This window comes from Gracilinanus agilis, chromosome 4, assembly GCF_016433145.1.
Source record: "Gracilinanus agilis isolate LMUSP501 chromosome 4, AgileGrace, whole genome shotgun sequence".
NCBI classification, from domain to species: Eukaryota; Metazoa; Chordata; class Mammalia; order Didelphimorphia; family Didelphidae; genus Gracilinanus; species Gracilinanus agilis.
In genome coordinates, this window is record NC_058133.1 from 512,587,165 (window position 1) to 512,606,583 (window position 19,419).

The 19,419-nt window shown below is 39.7% G+C and overlaps 1 protein-coding gene across 1 annotated transcript; it reads left to right on the forward strand.

Annotated features, from left to right (window-relative positions):
- The first annotated feature begins 1,490 nt into the window (after nt 1–1,490).
- On the forward strand, nt 1,491–1,913 carry LOC123246890 (protein BTG2-like). Its single transcript, XM_044675671.1, has one exon. The coding sequence runs from the start codon at nt 1,491–1,493 to the stop codon at nt 1,911–1,913; it is 423 nt and encodes a 140-aa protein (XP_044531606.1).
- Nucleotides 1,914–19,419: the final 17,506 nt, after the last annotated feature.

Consider the following 19,419-nt stretch of genomic DNA (forward strand, 5'->3'; position numbering starts at 1 on the left):
ACCCATTGATATAAATACTGCCACACCCTCCACTCAACCCATCCACCCCACCCCTCAGTCCTTCCCACAGACTGTCCCAGCTGCTGCTGATACTTCAGCCCACACCCTCCCTGCCACTAATCAGACAGAGATAGGAACTCAAGATAATGTAGCACAAAGCCTATTTCCTTTAGGAGAAGTACCTACTTTCAATAATGAAGGAAACTTGGTGTCTATAAGACACTACACACCCTTCAACCCTGATGATTTAGCTAGATTTAAAGAAAATATGCCCACTTTTGAGAAAGAACCATTCATAGTTTTAAAAAAATTAGGCAATATATTCCAAAATTATGACCCTAGCTGGCAGGACCTTGAAAATATTTTAGATGAACTTCTGACAGTCAGTGAGAAACAGGATCATTACTCGGGCCAATTATAAGAAAGGTAAAGATGTACCTAACTGGCCCCTGAAGGATCCAAAATGGAATTACAATTCTGCAACAGATCTTAAGAAATTACATGAAGGAAGGGAAGCATTATTGAGAGCCATGAAAGCATGTACTGATACACTAGACACCTGGGAAAATTCAAGGAAACCAAACAACTTGCCCATGAAACTCCCTCAAACTTTATGGACAGGCTGATTGAGGTTGCGGAAATATATTTGAGCCTTGATTTAGACATGGAACGGATATTAAACATGTACGTAGGCAATTTGTAAAGAATTCCTGCAAAGTAGTCAGAGAGTATTTTAACACTAACTGCCCAAACTGGGAAACTATGAGCCTTGGGGAATTAAGGAAAGTAGCATCCTATGTTTTTAGAGGCCAAGCACAAGAACATGAGAAAGATACTGACTCAATGGATATTTTAAAAGCAGAAAACAAAATGCTAAAAGAAAAACTAAAAATTAAAGGAGAAATTATAGCCCCTCTCCAAGAATCTAACTATCAGTCCGTTACCTGTCATTTCTGTACAAGGAAGGGCCATAAGATGATGGACTGTAGGAATTTGTTAAGAGTAATCAGAAATAACACCCAGTCCAATAATAACTATAGAAATGATGATAGGAATAATAATAATGATTCCAGGAATCAGAACTTTAGGACTAATAAATATCCTAGGAATAAAGATCAGGAAGATCATAACTGATACAAATTGATCCAACACCAATACATAAAAAGTGGAGCTTGTCCACGCTATACTAAGGGTGACAACCCCCTCCACATGGGGGATCCCAGAAAAATCCCCAAGCTATAGATCTCCAGAAATTGAAGAGAGTAGTATGTTTATTTAATGGTCACCAGAGGAAAAATGAAGATGAGTCCATTGTAGTCATAAATAAGTTTGAAAACATTTACCGCTCTTATAATCTCTGGTCTGGAAGTCAACTCAGCTGGAGTCTTCAGAGTAGTGGCTGGTCCAGCCTGGTGGACTCTCCCCTTCCTGCTGCTGCTGGTGTCAGCATCACTTCCTGTGCCATCCCTCTCACCAACAGTCTACCCGAGATGAGCCAGACACTCTGGATGGGGAAGAGAGCCAATATGCTCCCGGAGATCACCACAGCTGTGGGGTTCCTCTCCAACTTGTTGAGGACCCAGGGCTGTGTAAGCAAACAGAAGCTACAAGTTTTCAGCAGGGCCCTTCAAGAGGCACTCACAGAACACTATAAACACCACTGGTTCCCAGAAAAGCCATTGAAAGGTTCAGGCTACCACTGCATCCTAATTAACAACAAGATGGACCCCATCATCAGCAAGGTAGCCAGGCAAAGTGGACTCAGCCTGCCTCAGCTGTACCACCTGCTGCCCAGCGAGTTGATCCTTTGGGTGGACCCCTATGAAGTATCTTACCGAATTGGGGAAGATGGATTAATTTGTGTCCTCTACAAGGCAGGACCCACTCCATCTTATGGACTTCTCACTCCATGACCTACACCCAGAGAACAAGGTGTACATAGCTTCCAGAATACTGGAGGAACTCAGCCTGCCTGGGAAGGTCCATTCCAAATTTTATTAACTACCCCAACAGGTATAAAAATTGGAGAAAAGGACTCTTTGATTCATTGCTCACATGTGAAGAAGGCATCTTCTTTTTTTTTTTTTTTTTTTTTTTTTTTTAACATTTTTAAACCCTTAACTTCTGTGTATTGGCTCCTAGGTGGAAGAGTGGTAAGGGTGGGCAATGGGGGTCAAGTGACTTGCCCAGGGTCACACAGCTGGGAAGTGTCTGAGGCCGGATTTGAACCTAGGACCTCCCGTCTCTAGGCCTGACTCTCACTCCACTGAGCTACCCAGCTGCCCCCAAGAAGGCATCTTCTATGCCTGATTGACTGTTTTCCGTTACCTGCATCAGAGATAACAGTTCATTGACTAATGGATGCTAATTTTGGAATCACATTGGTTTGTCTTGATTCTTTCCCTGAATTTATTTTAATTTTCTTATTGATTTTCCTATTATCTTTTAATAGAATAATTAATTTTTTCCTTTTTCTCGTTTCTTGTATTTGAGTACATATAATCACCTAATTTTTTTTTCTATTTTTGTAGTGCTATAATTTTAATATATATGTATTTGCTGTAATATTACTGCTTACTCACAAGGCCTTAAGACTTTGGGAACCTGCCATATATTGTTAAGTGCTATAGGACTGTGATTAATGCTTCTGTCTGATTCCAGGAGAAGGGAACACAAAGAGCCATTAATAGTGCTAAGAAAGCACAAGGTCATGGAGGCTGACCGACCAATCCCAATGGGATTGATGAGAACATCTGCACAGTGCCAAAGAGCACAAGGTCAAAGAGATCATACAAATACAGGTGGGATTGAGGTACTCCCACGCTAACACTAAGGACTTGAACTCAGTGTAAGAATCGAAGTTGCGACGCTTAACATATGTTAAGACGTAGGACTCTTCGAACTACACTGCTAGTCAGGTACCGCAGGTTGGCTATCATCTGGCTCACCCATATATTCCTGAGAATGAAGGGAATGACAGACACTTCCCTTGCATATAAATCTGGTCCTTTTTTCTCTCTTATAAAATGGCAACTTCCTGTAGTCTTGGCTACAAATGGGTAAGTGCGGTATTACTGCATTGTGTCCTACAGACTAGTAGGATGTAAATTATATTAATTGGACCCTAATATAAGGGCCTGTTATAAATTTATTTTGTTTATTCAAAAATTTTGTATGCATAGCTTTTGATATTTTGATTCTGATTTTAATATTTTCTTTTTCCAAAGTTTCAATTTTCTTCTATTTGATTTTTTTATACTTTTGTTTTTTCTTTTGAATTACTCATACAACCCCATAACTCAGCCATGTATCTTGAGCTGATCTGGGTATTTTTTTAAATACCCACGTCAGGGGGGATCGTATTTTTATAATATCCAAGATTTAATTGTATTTTTATTATATCCAAGATTTAATTTTTTTATTTTGTTCGAGAAAATTTCTCAAAGAAAAGAAACTTGCTGATTCCTTAATCCAAAGAATGAACTGTTTGCAGAGACATGCTTGAAGAATCTACATTTAATCAAGAGATCCAGAATGAACTTTGGATTGCAATTGATTGAACTGATGGGTTCATTGCATCGAGCGATCCAGAATGAACTTTGGGTACAACTGATTGGACTGATGAATTTTTAACAGCTACTTTAATTGTACATGTTATACCAATAGGGGACTGTCCCCAATTGGTTTCTTGTCAATGTGTTTAGCAAAACATTGGTTTTGCCTTCTCTCTTTTCCATTCCCCTCTTACCTCTAACTATTATAGTTAGAAGACCTTTGTGGGTATAAAATGATTATGTAAAATGATCCCTTGGGGTGACTAGGCACCCAATATGATCACCAGGGGGGATTGTGTAAATGAAATTAACTCTAGCCCATTCATAGTCAAAAATCTACTTACCCTAGGCATCTAGATCATATCATCCCCACCTCCCTCAGGGGGAGTGGAGATAGTTGATCACACGTGACAATAAGTATCAAATCAAGAACAAGGGACTGCCCTTTGGGCAGTCCAAATCAGTGTAGAGGCTGCCATTGGTCCACTTGAATTAGAGGTGGCCCACAGGAAATGACGAGAGACGCTATCTCTTTAAATATGTGGGTTACAACCTGGTAAAAGAGTTCCAGCTTTGGACTTGGTGCTGAAGGTGCTTGGCTGAGACCTCAGAATGCTTCTACTCTGAATTGTCATGTGAGTAAGTTAGGCTGACTTCCTTGGCCTACCTTGGCATTTCCAAACTCTGCCTTAAGTAGGCTTATAGCCTCTCTGATTTCTAAAGTCTTGTGGCTTGTAACCTACTTTAATTAGTCTTTTAAGCCTCTCTCTCTGTCCAGGCCTCTCCAGGCCTGGACTGGCCTCTCCCTCTCTCTATTTACCTACCTTTTACCTTCCTAATTGTAAATAAAACTACCTTAAACTGGATGCTGACTTGGGTCTATTTTAATTATGGAATCAATCTGAATTGTTGATTCCTGGAGGCCATATTTTAAATATCTATAAATATCTAAAATCTCCCTCTTACAACCTAGGCAGGAAGTGATCCCTCCAAACTCCAGAAAAGACAGGAATACTCCCCCACCACTTCCAACTCTCTGGGTCTCCTTAAATTCATTCCCTACATTCCTTGGAACCTTTCCTATTCCATTCCATGTGTGAGCCAACCTAGCTATGCAGAGTAAATCACAAACCTCTCTGCAAAAGCTTTTTTCCCTTGCTTTCTACCTTTTCACTGGGAAAAGCTAGGGAGACAAAATTGAAACCATGAAGGCAAACTCTAAAAGACCTGATATCTGGACTAAGTTTGAAAGACTTAGGCAGGAGTCTGGGGAGTCACTGGCTACATTTTTGGATAGACTTATTGACAGAGGGGAACATATATTAGGCATTGACAATCTGATGGAGGAAAAGTCTAAGCCATATCTGCCACCAATTTATGAAAAATTCTTGTAATGCAGTCAAGAATTTCTTTAGATCCAACTGTCCAAACTGGGAAAGTATGGATTTAGAGGAACTTAGAGGACAGCATGTTATATCTACCAGGCTGATAAGGATAAGCATACTGAAGACAAAAATGACCAGAATGAAGGTCTAAAGAAGCAGCTTAAGGAATCTAACCAAAAGCAAAGGGACAGCAAGATAAAAGAGGTTAAAGTAGTAGCAACTCTTAGGTCAGATAAGCCTAGAACTGAATATACTCCCAGGCAGTCTAGAACTAACCCACCAAGATGCTATCTGTGCAATAGACTTGGCCATTTTATGAGGGAGTGTCGCTTTAGGGGGCAGTTCTCTGGATAGACATACAGGGGAAACAGAGGCTATAACAACAATAATGTTTATAGGCAAAATTCCTATGGCTATACCAACAGATATAATCCTTATCAAAGACAGGACCAAACAAACTGCTGTGCCCATAGGTGTTGCCAAGGATCTCAACAAGCTCCTGATCTCCATACAATGCAGGAGTATGTAAAGAATGGGAATAGATGGAAATACTCTCAAGTGGCAGAGAGTAATTGCCAGAAGGGGGGGATATGCAGAAGGGAGCTTGTGCATTATGAATGTGTACCCAGAAATGCACAGAGCTTGACTACAATAGGCAACAGGAAATAACTTTTGGGGAAAATAAGATCAATGACATACAAAGCAATAGAATAAAAATAGAATGTAAGGAAGAACAAATTGATACAATAGCAACAACTAGTAACAGCAATGAAACAATAGCAAACTGTGAGGATGAAAACATTGATTTAACAGTAGTACTAGCAAGTGGCAGCAGTGGAATAGAAACAGAAGCTGAAGGGAGCTGTGGGGAAGTTACTAAGTCCTGGCAAAATAAGGGCAGTACAAAATCCTGGCAGACCATTGAAGTAGAAGATAATGGGGAGATGGAAAGTGATGAACAGGGATTAGAAATCAAATTTTGTAAGGAAAGGGGGATACTTTAGGGAACACAGCTGCCCAGAGAGCAAACTGCCAGGTGATGATGAAAAGGCACATCTGAGAGAAAACTGCAGAAGGATGATACTTGTTATCACTAGCTGGCAGTAGAATTTAGCACCTGGACAGCACCCTTCCCTCACAGTTACTGATAAGAAAGTAGATGAACTTCCCTAACTGCCAACAGGATGTACCCTGTATATTTGAATGGTATTGACACTGCAATTGGTAGTAATAAAGATGACTTTTATCTGACTGCGAGATTGTTATTGATGATATTGGGCCAAGAGACAGGAGTAGAGATTCACTTTATCTGAACCCTTCAGTAGAAACTGCAATCAACTGTCTCCTCTCCCTGAAGAATTCTTTTGTAGCTAACGGGTCAGTAATCAGGTTTTTGTTCATTTAATGAACTGATTTAATGAAAGGTAAACAGGAATAGTTGAGTGATGAAATAGGGTTGAAGGAAGGAGGAATTAGGATTAAGGTATAGGAATTAGCTAAACTAACTAAACTGAAAATATATCTTCAGCTGTTCTTAGAAGGTAACCACAAACAGATGCTGACAGGTTGGTCAGCCTGGCAACAGAGCCACAGCACAAGCTGTTGCTGGATATTTAGCTCTGACTTGGCTGGCTTAACTTTGTTGATGAATCTTCAAAAATGGTCTTCTGGTTGTTGTAGAGAAAATTATTTGAATGTTACAGAAATAGCCAAAGTCAGAGTGAAAATAGTAATGAGAATGAAGGAGAAACTGAGACAGAAATAGATTTAGGAGGAGAGAGAGATGAGAAAGAAAATGAATGTTTAGAAGAAGAAAGCTGAGAATTTCAGCAGGCAAGTCTAGACAACTGGCAGAAAGCTCATAAGGGTACATATCCAGGGGAAGAGGAGAAGTAGCTGAGATGGAAAGCTTAAGATCAAGATGTAACAACAGAAGGAGAAAAGAGACTGTGGAGCTGATAGACAACAAAGACTGTAAAACTTGTAAATAGAGAAGAGGCCAACTGGGAAACAGGACATTTTGTAAGATAAAATGCACCAAAAAACACAAAACATATTCGAATTTTAGTACATGCAACATACACATAAATGGAAGACAGAAGAAATTTCATCAGGTAACTTGAGAAGAGGAAAGTTGAAGAGTGAAGGAATGGATCTTAAAATGGTTTTATGATGTTATGAAAGTGGAAATGTTGCTTCCTTACACCAAAGCTAGTATAAGAAGGGGTTTATCCTATGTTATATTGGGAATTATAGTATGTGTTCTGTTATATGTGATGATTAAAATCTTGGTGCGACTGATTAAGAGATACAATATTTTTGGTTATTCAAATTGTGGAATTGCTGATTTAAAGAATGTTGTTATGGCTCCGAAAGAGAAGTTGGATAAAACTGAGACCACCTATGAACAGCCGAGAAAGTTAACTGGTTTGGCTGAGGATTTAAGGGTGCAGGAACTTGAAGGGGCTTGAAGTGAAGCTTGAAGGGGTTGAAGAACAGCAAGCTCCTACAAGGCTAGAGCTTGAAGCTGCAGCTTTAGGGGAAAAGCCAGCTACCCTTTGTCCTCTACATGATGTGTCCTATTTACAGCAGACCAGGGGATAGTACATCTGAAACAACATAAACATTTTACCCATGGTGAATTGGAATCTTTGAAAAAGAGGATTCTAAAGTATGAGCATGAGCCATTCAAAGTGGTCAACGATTAGAACACGTAATTAGAATCTACAATCCCACAGCATGCTCTAGTTCTGCTGTTTCCTGCTCAAGTTTAGTTAATGTTGTTTTGTTCCCAACATTATTGATCTTAGTAAGTTGTTGTTTTAATAATGCCAGTTCATGCCCTAGTCCATTTACTGTGGCCACTAAGTATTTCATTTGTACATCCTTTTCATTTTCCCTGATCTGTCTTCTCTTCCATAATATTTATATATTTAGGATGCTGTAAAAACCCATCCTAATTGAAGCCAGTGTCAGTAGTACTAAAGTTAATAATGGGGCCCAGTATATAATGTCTATTAATGATAAAGTCAACAGCTGGTATATGGGATCAGGCATAAGTATTCATTTGATGTAAACTGAAATTATCTCATTGAATAGTTGGGTAAGATTCCCCATGTTTAAAAATAATAAGACAATCCACATTCCTATGAACACTCAGAGTCACTGCAGACCCAGCCCTGTATAAATTTGTACTAACAGAGAAAGAGAAACAAGCAGCCTCTTGGAACTCTCCTTGGTGCTGAAGTTCAATTGCACCTGAGAATTCTGTCAGCTAAGAACTGTCTGCCTATATCTGACTGATGACTTTTTTTGAAAATATAAATAGTAGTTTCTAGGGTCTTATCCTAAAATGTGGCTCTCCAACTGTTGTAAGGGGTTTACTGACCCTTATTAGTTATTGGTATATTGATGATACCAATAGTTGTATCAGGTGTGAACAGGTTCTCAAATTTGACCATTGGAAAAAATATGGCCACCAGTTGTAGAAAAATCTTTTTCAGGCCAATTATTAAAAAAACTTATTTATTATAATGATTAAATAATTATATAATGGGAAAGTAAAAGGAAGTAAAGGAAAATATGTATTTATAAAGGATTCCCTATTATCTAAAAATTCTATATAAGTTTCCCACCACATTTTTCCCTCATGGGAATTCTTTGATGATTACCAAATGGCAATCCTTCTTATATCTACACTGACTAACTAAATTATAATTCTATCTTACTAAAGCTATTTCCAAAAAAAAATATTAATTTAATATTATAGAGAGCCTCCTTTCCTTCCAATCAAAGATCAACTCTGATAATCTGAGTTGGAAAAGATTTGTGCTTTCATATACAATCCTCTTAATGGTTTTTTGCATATTAAAATGTCAATGTTGAGGTTTACTAAATTCATAATAAAAATAATTCAACTTCAATTTCCCCTTTTTTGTTGCAAAGGATGACTTTCTGTGTCATGTGTAGGATGATGCTACGAAATTAAATATCTATAAAAACTTGTAAAATCAATCAGTATTTTTATATTTTATTTTATATTTTTAAGTACCTTTTATTTGCCAACACTATCCTAAGTGCCAGGGATACATATACAAAGAATGAAATTTCCAGAGGGTGGAGCCAAAATGGCAGTTTAGTAGCATGGAAAGCTGGAACCAGTTCAAGAATCTTCCTATAATAGTGCTTTAAAATGGCTGAAGTCACAGAACCAACAAGGAGAGGGGGTGAGGGGACACTCCTGTGGAAAACAACTTGAAAGATAGGCAGATAATTTTCATGGAATAAGGGGGACCAGAAAGTAAAACTGCACCCAGAGTGTGGGCCAACCACTCCCCACCTACTGAGCCTGGACATAGGCAAACTTTGGAATCCCTGGACCCTGCCTAAGCCAACAGCCAGAACATGCTACATCAGTGAGGGTGAACCTTTTAGAGATGAAGTGCTGAGCCCTGCCCCTACTAAACCCCCCAGACCGTGTGCTGTGCCCTCCCCCCACAACATGTTGGGCATGCCTTGCCCTCTTTATCCCGCTACAGGGGAGGGAGTAAGTGCTCCCATTGGGCTGCTGGGCAGAGAGGTGGTTGAAGTGAGGAATGATCTCAGCAAGTGTAAAGAGTAGGAGGGGAGTGGCCACAGAGAAAAAGCAGATCAATGAATTGGGTGTGCAACTAAAAAAAATAAACTAGAAGAACAAATTTAAAATCCCCAATTAAAGACTAAATTGGAAATCCAAAAAAATCAAAGGAGAAATTAATAAAATTGAAAGTAAAAGAAGAGTTTATGTTTTGGAGGCAGTAGGAAACCACTGGATTTGAATACTGAAATGGCATGATCAAATCTGGAATTAAGGAAAATCATTTTTTCAGCAATGTGTAGAATTGGATGGAGCATTAAGAGACTTTAAGCAAGGAGACCATGTAGAAGGCTGTTGCAGTAGACTAGATAAAAGGATGAATGTATTAACTAAGATGGTAACTATGAATCAAGAGAAATAGTTGGCTGTAAGATAAATAATTCAGCTACAACAAGATTAAGCAACTGGATATGTGGAGTAAGGAATCAAATGTAATGTCAAGTTGAAAAATCTAGGACTTTAGAAGGATAGTAGTGCCTTTGACAGAAATCAAGAAGTTTGGAAGAAGGAAGGAGTTAGTGTTAAAGATAAGGAGTTTAGTGTTAAACATATTGAATCTATGATATCTCTGGGACATCTAGTTTGAAATGCTGAAAAAGTAGTTGGTGATACAGTACTGAAGTTTGGAGAAGAGACATAACTGAGTCTGGAAAATCATCTGCATGGACACAAAGTTTAACCCATGAAAGCTAATAAGCTTACCAAGACAGAGAGTATAGAGAGAAAAGAAAATACAGCTTAGGACAGAACCTTGATAAGCATCCACAGTTAGAATTTGTGACATGAATAATAAGTCAGTCAAGGAAACTGAAGAATAATCAGAAAAGGAAGAGGACAACCAGGGAAGATTATTGCAACAAAAACCCAGAATGAGCATTCAGAAGGAGAAAGTGGTCAATAGTTTCAAATACAAAAAATAGAAAGCAACCTCTCTCCCCATTATGTCGCTTTGTTTGACATCATCAATCAGTGACTTGGAGGTCATTCACCATTGAGATGTGTATCCAGGGTAAGGATAGTTATTCCAGGGAAGGATAGGGTTTGCATGTAATTCAGGCATGATAATACATGGGGGATAAAAGGTAGCACAAATGTGTAATAATAAACTTTTCTAACCAACAATGTTTAACTTTGCAAAATAGCAATAAATATAAGCCAAGGTAATCCTATCTAAAGAATACAATAAAATATCCTTGTGAACAAAACCAAACAAATGTAGATCTGCAAAGTTGCATTAAAGTTATGTCTTAATTTACTTCCTGTCACTTATATTAAAACCAAAACAATAACAATATTCTATTGTTCTGCCACACAAGCAAAATGATTCTAAATCCAATCTATCACTCTACCAATGAAATTAACTTAATATTAAATGTTACATGTGTTTGTTACTTCTTATTCATACTATATTAATATTGTTAATTTCTTAAGTTCTAAGTAGTAAATAACCTTGAGCCTAATATTGTCAGTAATAACCATTTCCATATCTATGTATTATCATTAATTCTTATTTCTAGTATTCCTTTCCCTAATCTGACTCTTTATTTCAAATTCCCTACTTCTATCTTGCCCTAAGCTTGTTAGTGCTTTTAATCTATCTATATGGGTTAGCAACTATAATACAAATGTACATATATATGCATATATATATATACACTATTATGCTTTTTATAAGCAGGAGTCCAAATGATGTCAATCAAATCAAGAAAAATCAATGGATTTTTTGATATGATGGAGATCTTATGACCCTCTGCTACTATTTACAGATATATACATGCAATATTTACATATGACTTGTAGACTCTCATTTATCTACACAAGATCCATGTTAAGATGTTAAGAATCAGTTTTGTACTATGTCCTATGTACTATAATATTCTGCTGCATGCACATACTCACCTCTATTGCCTAGATTCCTTGTCAGCACTGGAGAATCAAAGTTCTCCATAGACATCTATGTACCGTGGCATGCATCCTATCATGTGATGTTCAATTAGTGCATTGTGTAGTTGTGTAACCAATGTCATAACCTTATATTATCTTCTCCCTTCAGTCCTCTTCCTGCAATGTACTTAATAAAGTTTACAGTTCCTTGTCATTGTCCTTTCCTTTGTGTCACTCTTGTTGTGGGTCTCTGCAGCTTGTAAGTGTTGTGTACTGCAGTTTTTCCTCTGTTCTGCATGCATACTTGACAGTTGTATAACAACTTGCTTGGAGGTTGACTTGTCACCTTCTTATTCTAGAACTGTAGTGGTTGTGTAATTACAGTTGTGTTGATTATGTTGCACTAATTTTTAGATTTTTGGAATAATTTATGATAGTTTTATCTTCTTCATCTGTTATTTCTGCATTTTGTGGATCTGGTTGTGTGATTATTATTGTTTGATGCTGATCTAAATCAGTTGTCTCTGGGTGTTCTTCATTTATTGCTTGTTCTTTCGCTGATTTCATATGGGTGATGTGAAACTAAAGATCTCTATTCTGTACTTTAATACTTGTAGGGGCCATGAGCAACATTTGATAAGGCCCAATCCATTTGGGGTCAATAATGGATTTTTTCATGAAGTTTCTAATATATATCATATCTCCTGGTTTCAGTTGATGTAAACTAAAGTCCAGAAGAACTTCTGGTTCAAAAGTCCAAGTCTATGTAATTCATCTAGTCTCCTTTTCAAAGCCTTTATGTACTGAAACAGCTGGCATTCAGCTCCAAGAAGTAACAAATGAGCTGATTTTTGAGGTGTTCCATGCCACGGTGGGTGCCCATATAAGAGTTCAAATGGTAATAAATGAGTGTGACCACTGGGTTGACTTCTCAGATAAAATAGGACAATTGGGAGTATATCTACCCATTTTAGATGATGCTCTGCACAAATTTTCCCAATTAAAGTTTTTATTTGTCTATTAAATCTCTCAACTTGCCCCAATGACTGGGGGTGATAGACACTGTGAAGAATCCCCTTTATTCCCAAGGCTTTGTAAATTTCCTGAAGAATATTATAGAAAAAGTGAGACCCACAATTGGAGTCAATCCTAGCTGGTATTGAAAATCTTGGGACTATTTCTCTTAGAAGGGTCTTCACCACAAATTCAGCATTGTTCTTTTTTGCTGGGAACACTTCTGGCCATCAAGTCAATCTATCAATGATGACAATCAATCTGCAAGCATTCAAACGGGGTCTCCCACCAAGCCCTTTAATTTGGGTCATACCCTAATTGAATTGCAAGCAGATCTTGCACTTCTGGCACACTCTTATGGCATAGGTTGATATGCCCTCAGCCATCCAGTGTCTCTTGATGGAATCAATCAAGGCCTGAGTTGCATAATGGCCTTTCTCATGTAATGCATTGCACAGGGTGTAATATGATGCTTTTTGCAGGATGTTTTTGCCTGTATCTGAGAACCAGATACCTCTCACTAGTTTGGCCCCTAGATGTTTCCTCCAGTTTTCCACTTCCCTTGGGGAGTATGCTTGTTTGAGATCTGCTTCATCCACCAAGGAGAAGTTCAGAAGATGGACAGGACCAAACCGGGTTCCATATTTGGCGATGATATCAGCCCTGTGGTTCCCTAATGACACACAATCTTTCCCCTTTTGATGACACCAGCAGTGCATCACAGCAACCACTCTGGGCAATTGGACAACTTCCAGGAGTTGGTTTATAAGTCCACCATAGGCTATTTCCTTTCCACCAAAGGTTATGAAACCACAATACTTCCAGATTTGGCCTGTACAATGTATTACATTGAAAGTGTATCATGAATCAGTGTAGACATTGACCCTTTTATCTTTGCCAATCTGCAATGCCCTGATGAGGCTTAGGATTTCTTCCCCTTGTGTGCTCAGAGACTTTGGTAAGGCTACATACCACAATGTCTTGTCTTGAGTCACAATGACTGCACCTATGAATCTTTCTCCATCTATCACATAGGAGGAACCATCAGTAAATAATGTCAAGTCCAGTTTGACCAGGGGAATGTCAGTCAGGTCTTCCCTAGTCTTTTCCACCATTTGCAAGGTTTCACTGTAGTCAAGGATGGGTTCCCCTTCTAATGGTAAGTCAGGCATCAGTGGTGCTGGGTTGATCTCTTTGCAACGATGAAAAGTTAAGTTCTCATTTATAAGGGTTAAAAAGGGGTTTTATGGGTTCAATATATTAAAAGATGGTCGCCAAGGACTGAACTATTATCAATGCTCAATTAAGAATAATCTCAAGTCAAAATTGACTTTTATGGAAGTTTATTTACAATTAAGAAGAGAGAGAGGAAATAAGGAAATAAGAATCTAACCCAGTAGGTAATTTATTATGATCCTCTAATTAATCTAGATAGATCTTAACCCTCAGCTGAGAGTCAGAGGGCCAGAGGCCCAGAGGTGAATGGAGCAAAACTTCATTCACTGAGACTATTAAAGAATTTTCTTAAGAGAAGTTCAGGAAGATTCAGTCAGTCTTTAACTCATCACATGGAATTCAAAGAAGATATTTAAAGCAGTCTCACCAGGGTCTTAGCATTCCAACACTCCTCCATGAACCAGAAGAGGTCCATCACCAGATGTCCTCTTCCACCAAATATCTCTCACTCACTCAACTCCCTTTTTTTAAAAGGGGTCACTTATGCGTCACTTCCTGTGCCTCCCTCCTAATTTGCATGTCCAATCACAATAGATGATTCTCATAGTACTGCCTAAGGGGCATTCAGATGATTCTGATTAGTCACCCACTCTAGCACACGGGGGTTGTGGACCTCCCAGAATTAGAGGTGTTCTCACCTTTGGTGATTAAATCTAAAGATGGGCAGTGTAGACTTAATCCAGTTATCACACATTGCCCAGCAACACAATCTGATATTGGGATAATCACTGAGATATAAAAACCTGCAGATTACTGTTTTTAAGGATGGCTTCAATCTGGTGTGGTGAATACACCATGAGCCTGCATCCTATTACTATCATCAGTTTTTTTTAAACCCTTAACTTCTGTGTATTGGCTCTTAGGTGGAAGAGTGGTAAGGGTGGGCAATGGGGGTTAAGTGACTTGCCCAGGGTCAAACAGCTGGGAAGTGTATTAGGCCAGATTTGAACCTAGGACCTCCTGTCTCTAGGCCTGACTCCCAATCCACTGAGCTACCCAGCTGCCGCCTATCATCAGTTTTTAAATAACTTTTCCCTTCCATAGATTCTCTCCTTTTTCTATGACATTATTTTCCATTTGCAATTCTTCTGCAGTCTTTTCCCTATAATCACATTTTGCTTCAGCAAGCCCATAATTTATTAATGCATTTCCCATCTTCTCTCTTTTACTTTTCCCTGTCTTATCACTGCTTTAGCCCTTGTCTTTTGCCTCAATTATCAATGCTACTTCCTCAGTTCATAAGCTAGCGTATGGCCTCACTCCTTGAGTCATGTACTCTTCCATCTTAGACAAACTTGGTGAACTATTAGAATTGGAGCAATTATGGTCACAACATCTTAATTTCACACTATCACTATATCTATTATTATTGTCCTTGTTGTTAAATCTGGAATTATAATAGGTGTTCTTCCTGTTGTTACTTCTATAGTTGTTGCGGTTATTAGAGTTGATTTGTGCTTTGTAGTGACATTCTTGCACAATGTGGCCCAGTTTTCAACACAAAAACATCTCTTGACATTGTTATTATTGTAGGATTGCCATGGTCTATTCTAGCTTCTCTGGTTTTGTGTCTGTAATGCCATATTTTTAATCTTCTCAACTTATTTTTGCTTTTTTGTCTCCTTGAGTTGCTTTCTCAAGTCAGCAATTATGGTATCTTTTTCTTTATCACTATTCTTTGATGGCTTGGGCTCTTTGTCTCTAGATTCATGCATGTAGGAAGCAGTCCTCCTGAGGTCTTCTATGGATAGGGATTCCCACCCCAGACAATTCAACCAAAAGTAGGTTTGGATGGGAATTGCATTGCCCTTAATAAATTGCCTCCTGATATGTTGAATCTTGTTCTTGCTCACATCCCTAAAGCCAAGAATGGTCTCCCCAGCTTTCATGAGCCTATCAAGATAGATACTTGGGTGTTCATCTTGCCCCTCTCTCAGTTTCTCAAATGTACCCCAGAAATCTGAGCAATGTGCATGAATCCACATTGCCTCTACTAAATCTTCTATGCAACACCTTAGATAGACCATGTTGGCATGGGATGAAAGCTCAAGGTCTTGGTGTTGTTCTGGCCGTGAGACTAAGTTCGGATTGCTCCTAGTTTCTGCAATAAACTTTTCTTTCTCAGTAGGGGTGTAGAGCTCAGTTAAAAGTAATTCCACATCTTCAAATATGAGATTATAAAGATGAAGGGCCCTCCAGAATTCCTTGATTGATTTGTGGGGATCGAGCTACTTCTCTTCAGGATCTCTAAGTCCCCCCCCCCCCCCACCCAGAGAATGGCTTTTACCCCTTAACATGTAGGATTCCAGAATCAGGCTGGTCCAGGGTGTGGTCACAGATTGGTAGAATGGCACAGCCCCCTGTGCCTTTTCATTGTTGTTATCTTTGGTTTTTTTTCTGTGGCCTTATCCTGGTTTGCCTCCTCAATCAGTTCCAGGTGTAGAATAGTCTTAGCATCCATTTCTTTGCCCTCTCTTATCTGCCTGTTTATTTTAATAAGCTCCTTTATTTGTTGCTTTAATGCCTCAATGATTTGGGTGCTATCTTCAGTCTTGCCAAAGGTATGCCTAATTAATTTCCTAAGAGCCCAATAACTTTGGAATATATAATATGATTGCCCCTCCAGTTGGTATGAAGTCCCAAATTTGCCCAATACTAATAGTCAGCCATTGATATGTATCATAGCAACTGCACAGCTCCAGCAAATATTGGGGTATCAATTCAACCCACAAATTATAAACTCCCTTCAAAGACTATAAAGCAAAAGAGTACTGCTCACTACTATGAAAATCATCCTGCCCAGATAATAATCTATGTTGTCACTATTAGGTTTAAAATTAATATCTACCACATTCTTATTTTCTATAAAGTTTATTAATAATCACTTGAATAAAAAAGATAGATAAGCATAGATCTAAAGTTTCTTACTCTAAGTCTGTCTGACCATGTGTAGCTCAGCCTTGATGGATTCTCTGTCCATCCTCCTTGCTTGCTCCAGGAAGTAATTCTGAGCTCAAAAAACCTAGGTGGGCTCCACCCAAACCCTTTTATCACATAGATAATGGGATGGACCTGGTCTCAAATCAAGGAGGGGGGAGGAGATGAAATTCCCTCTGCATGTCACTATTTAATCAGGTTCAAAAACTGTAGCTGGCTGGCCAAATTGTAAAAGTGAAGCAGCTGGCTCAGAGCCCTGGCTGGGTAACTCAAGCCTCAGGCAGGAGAAGGGAAGCTAGTAGATGGAACACCAACTCCCCCTCCCTTTGGCAGTTTAGGACTCTGGGAGTTGATCTAACTGAAATATTTGTGGATCAGTATGGCTGCTTATCTGACAAGCTTTCTAGGGCTAAACTTGATATTAAAAGGGAATAACTTCACAGGAAATTGATGACTTTAGCTGTTTGAGGTTTTCCCCCTAAACAAGGATGAGTAATTGGCTCAGGATATCTTCAAAGTTGATTCCTATATTTCTGGATTTCAACTGTCCCTGAGGCTGGCAAGATGGAGGATGGCTTTGGTAATGTATGTATTAGACCAATATAGTTTATCTCAAAAGATCTCACACCAACTGTCTTAGTTAAAATAAGGATTTAATGATCTTGAAGGGAAAAGGCTGATGGAGAATAAAAGGGAAGTGGGAGAGGTCAAGTCTATCTAAAGATCTAAGTAGCTGACAGAATGACTTCACTCCTAATGGGGCAGAAGCCCAATATAAGGATTTTGTTTCCCTCTCTTCCTCACAAGTTAATCTATTTCCCTTTATAAACTAAATACAAGAGCAAGATGGTTTAAAGATGATCTTGATTGGAAATCTGAAGATATTGAAGTTTAGGCTGAAACTGCTGCTAGTTGATTTCAGCAGTAATTGACTCAGGGTCATTATGAAAATTTTTTGTTGATTATCAGTATGGATAAAAGCTAAATTCCACCAACCTCTTCTGGTCAGTTATGATAGGCCTCAGAAAGTAGTATTCTGAAACCCTTGTCCACCCAGCACCCAGTCCCAGGAAAAAGTGAAAGTCACTCAGCTTGAGGTGCTGCTTATATACCCACATTCTTAACTGCCCTTATCTGTCCCTCTCTTGGGGTTCTATGGGGTAATTCACTCCACTTAAAATTCTTCCAGCTATAGCAGGTATAGACAAACCCTCAGAGAAAGGAAGTTGAAACCAATGAGATGGGAAACTAATTCCACAGACACTGCCCCACTGGGTGGTACCAGGCAAATTAAGGAACTATGGTTGATTCCTGAGATGTGACATAGGAGAGCTAGTGGGTGGAGAAAATTGCTTATAAGGAGAGACCAAGGGACTGCTCTTTCTGTCTTCTGGCTGGAGCTTGGAACCTGAAGGAGCCCCTGTCAGTGGTGAGCTTCAGTCCATCTAACAGCAAACAGGGTAGTAAGTAGCTCTCTACTTCTTTCCTACATTTCACTCTCTTTATTATCACTACTTTGATGTAATAAAGATACTAATGCTACTAGCAGCCTCATAATTTAATTTTAACTATTACACTAACATGGCTGATGATAGGGTCCAGTACAGTTTAGATAGTTCAGGACATCAGGCTGAATTCCAAAGGATAGGCTCTAATAAGGAGAAATGGTTAGCCTTACAGTTGGATTTTTAATACAAATCTTCAAAAATCCAATATGGGTTTTACGGAAAGGATAGCTGCTTGGTTCAAGAGCAGCTGGAGAAAGATTTGGGATTTTTGTTGGTTCAAAATTTTATGAGTCAGCAGCATAATGATAGCCAAAAGAAACTAAGGCATTCTTAGAGTGCTTTAATGGAGGTATATTTTCCAGGAATGGGGAGTAGCAGTCACCCCTTGTAAGCGTGTGGTGGGGGTGTGGACACTCCACAGTATCTGTAGAGACCAAACCTCGCTGTAGCACCCCATCTGCTTCATTACATTTGAGGGACATTGCAGTAGACCCCACAACTGCCAGTTACACCAATGAGGGGACCGGAGGCTTCAGGAGGTAGTAGTGGGGTCTCTTTAAGTGAGATCTTCAAATCGGGACCCAGGGCTTGTGGGGGGTGCTGGTGAAAGGATTCTTGGGGATGGTTTGGCCACGATGTCCACTTCTGACAGGGCCACCCATACCCCCTTCTAGGACGCCCCCTTCCTCCCCGCGCGGCCCTCACTGTACAACTCTGGGGGAGAACCTGATTTGGGGATGCAGTCACTCCTGACACCACAGGATCCTCGAAGGAAGGGGCAGCAGGCGGCTTCTTGGGGCTCTAATCATTAACCCCTAGCCCGCCCCTTCCTGGCACTGCCCATTTAGAATCAGCATGGATTTGTCCAAGCCCCCACCAACTCCGCCCACTCTCCCAGTAGCCTCCGCCTTCCCCTCCGTAGGCTGATCCTAACCCGCCCCTGCCCAGTCCTCTCCTAGGAGGGAGGACGGATAACACTATTCAGATCTCTTGGGCTCGGAGAGGACCGTGGAGCCTTCTGGGAAATGGAGTTTAGCGTGGCGCGTGCGCAGTGTGACCCGGCGAATTTCTCCTTTGCTTCCAGACTGCATTTCCCAGAAGTCACACCGCGTTTCCAGTCGCTCCATAGAGCACAATGCATCGTGGGAACGGCACTCCCAGAAAACTGTGAGGCCGCGGGCAGTGCCCGAGATACGACTTCCACCCGGGCTGGGGCTGCGGCTTCGAGGGCCCTAGCGCGTGAGTGGAGAGGGAACAAGGGGGAG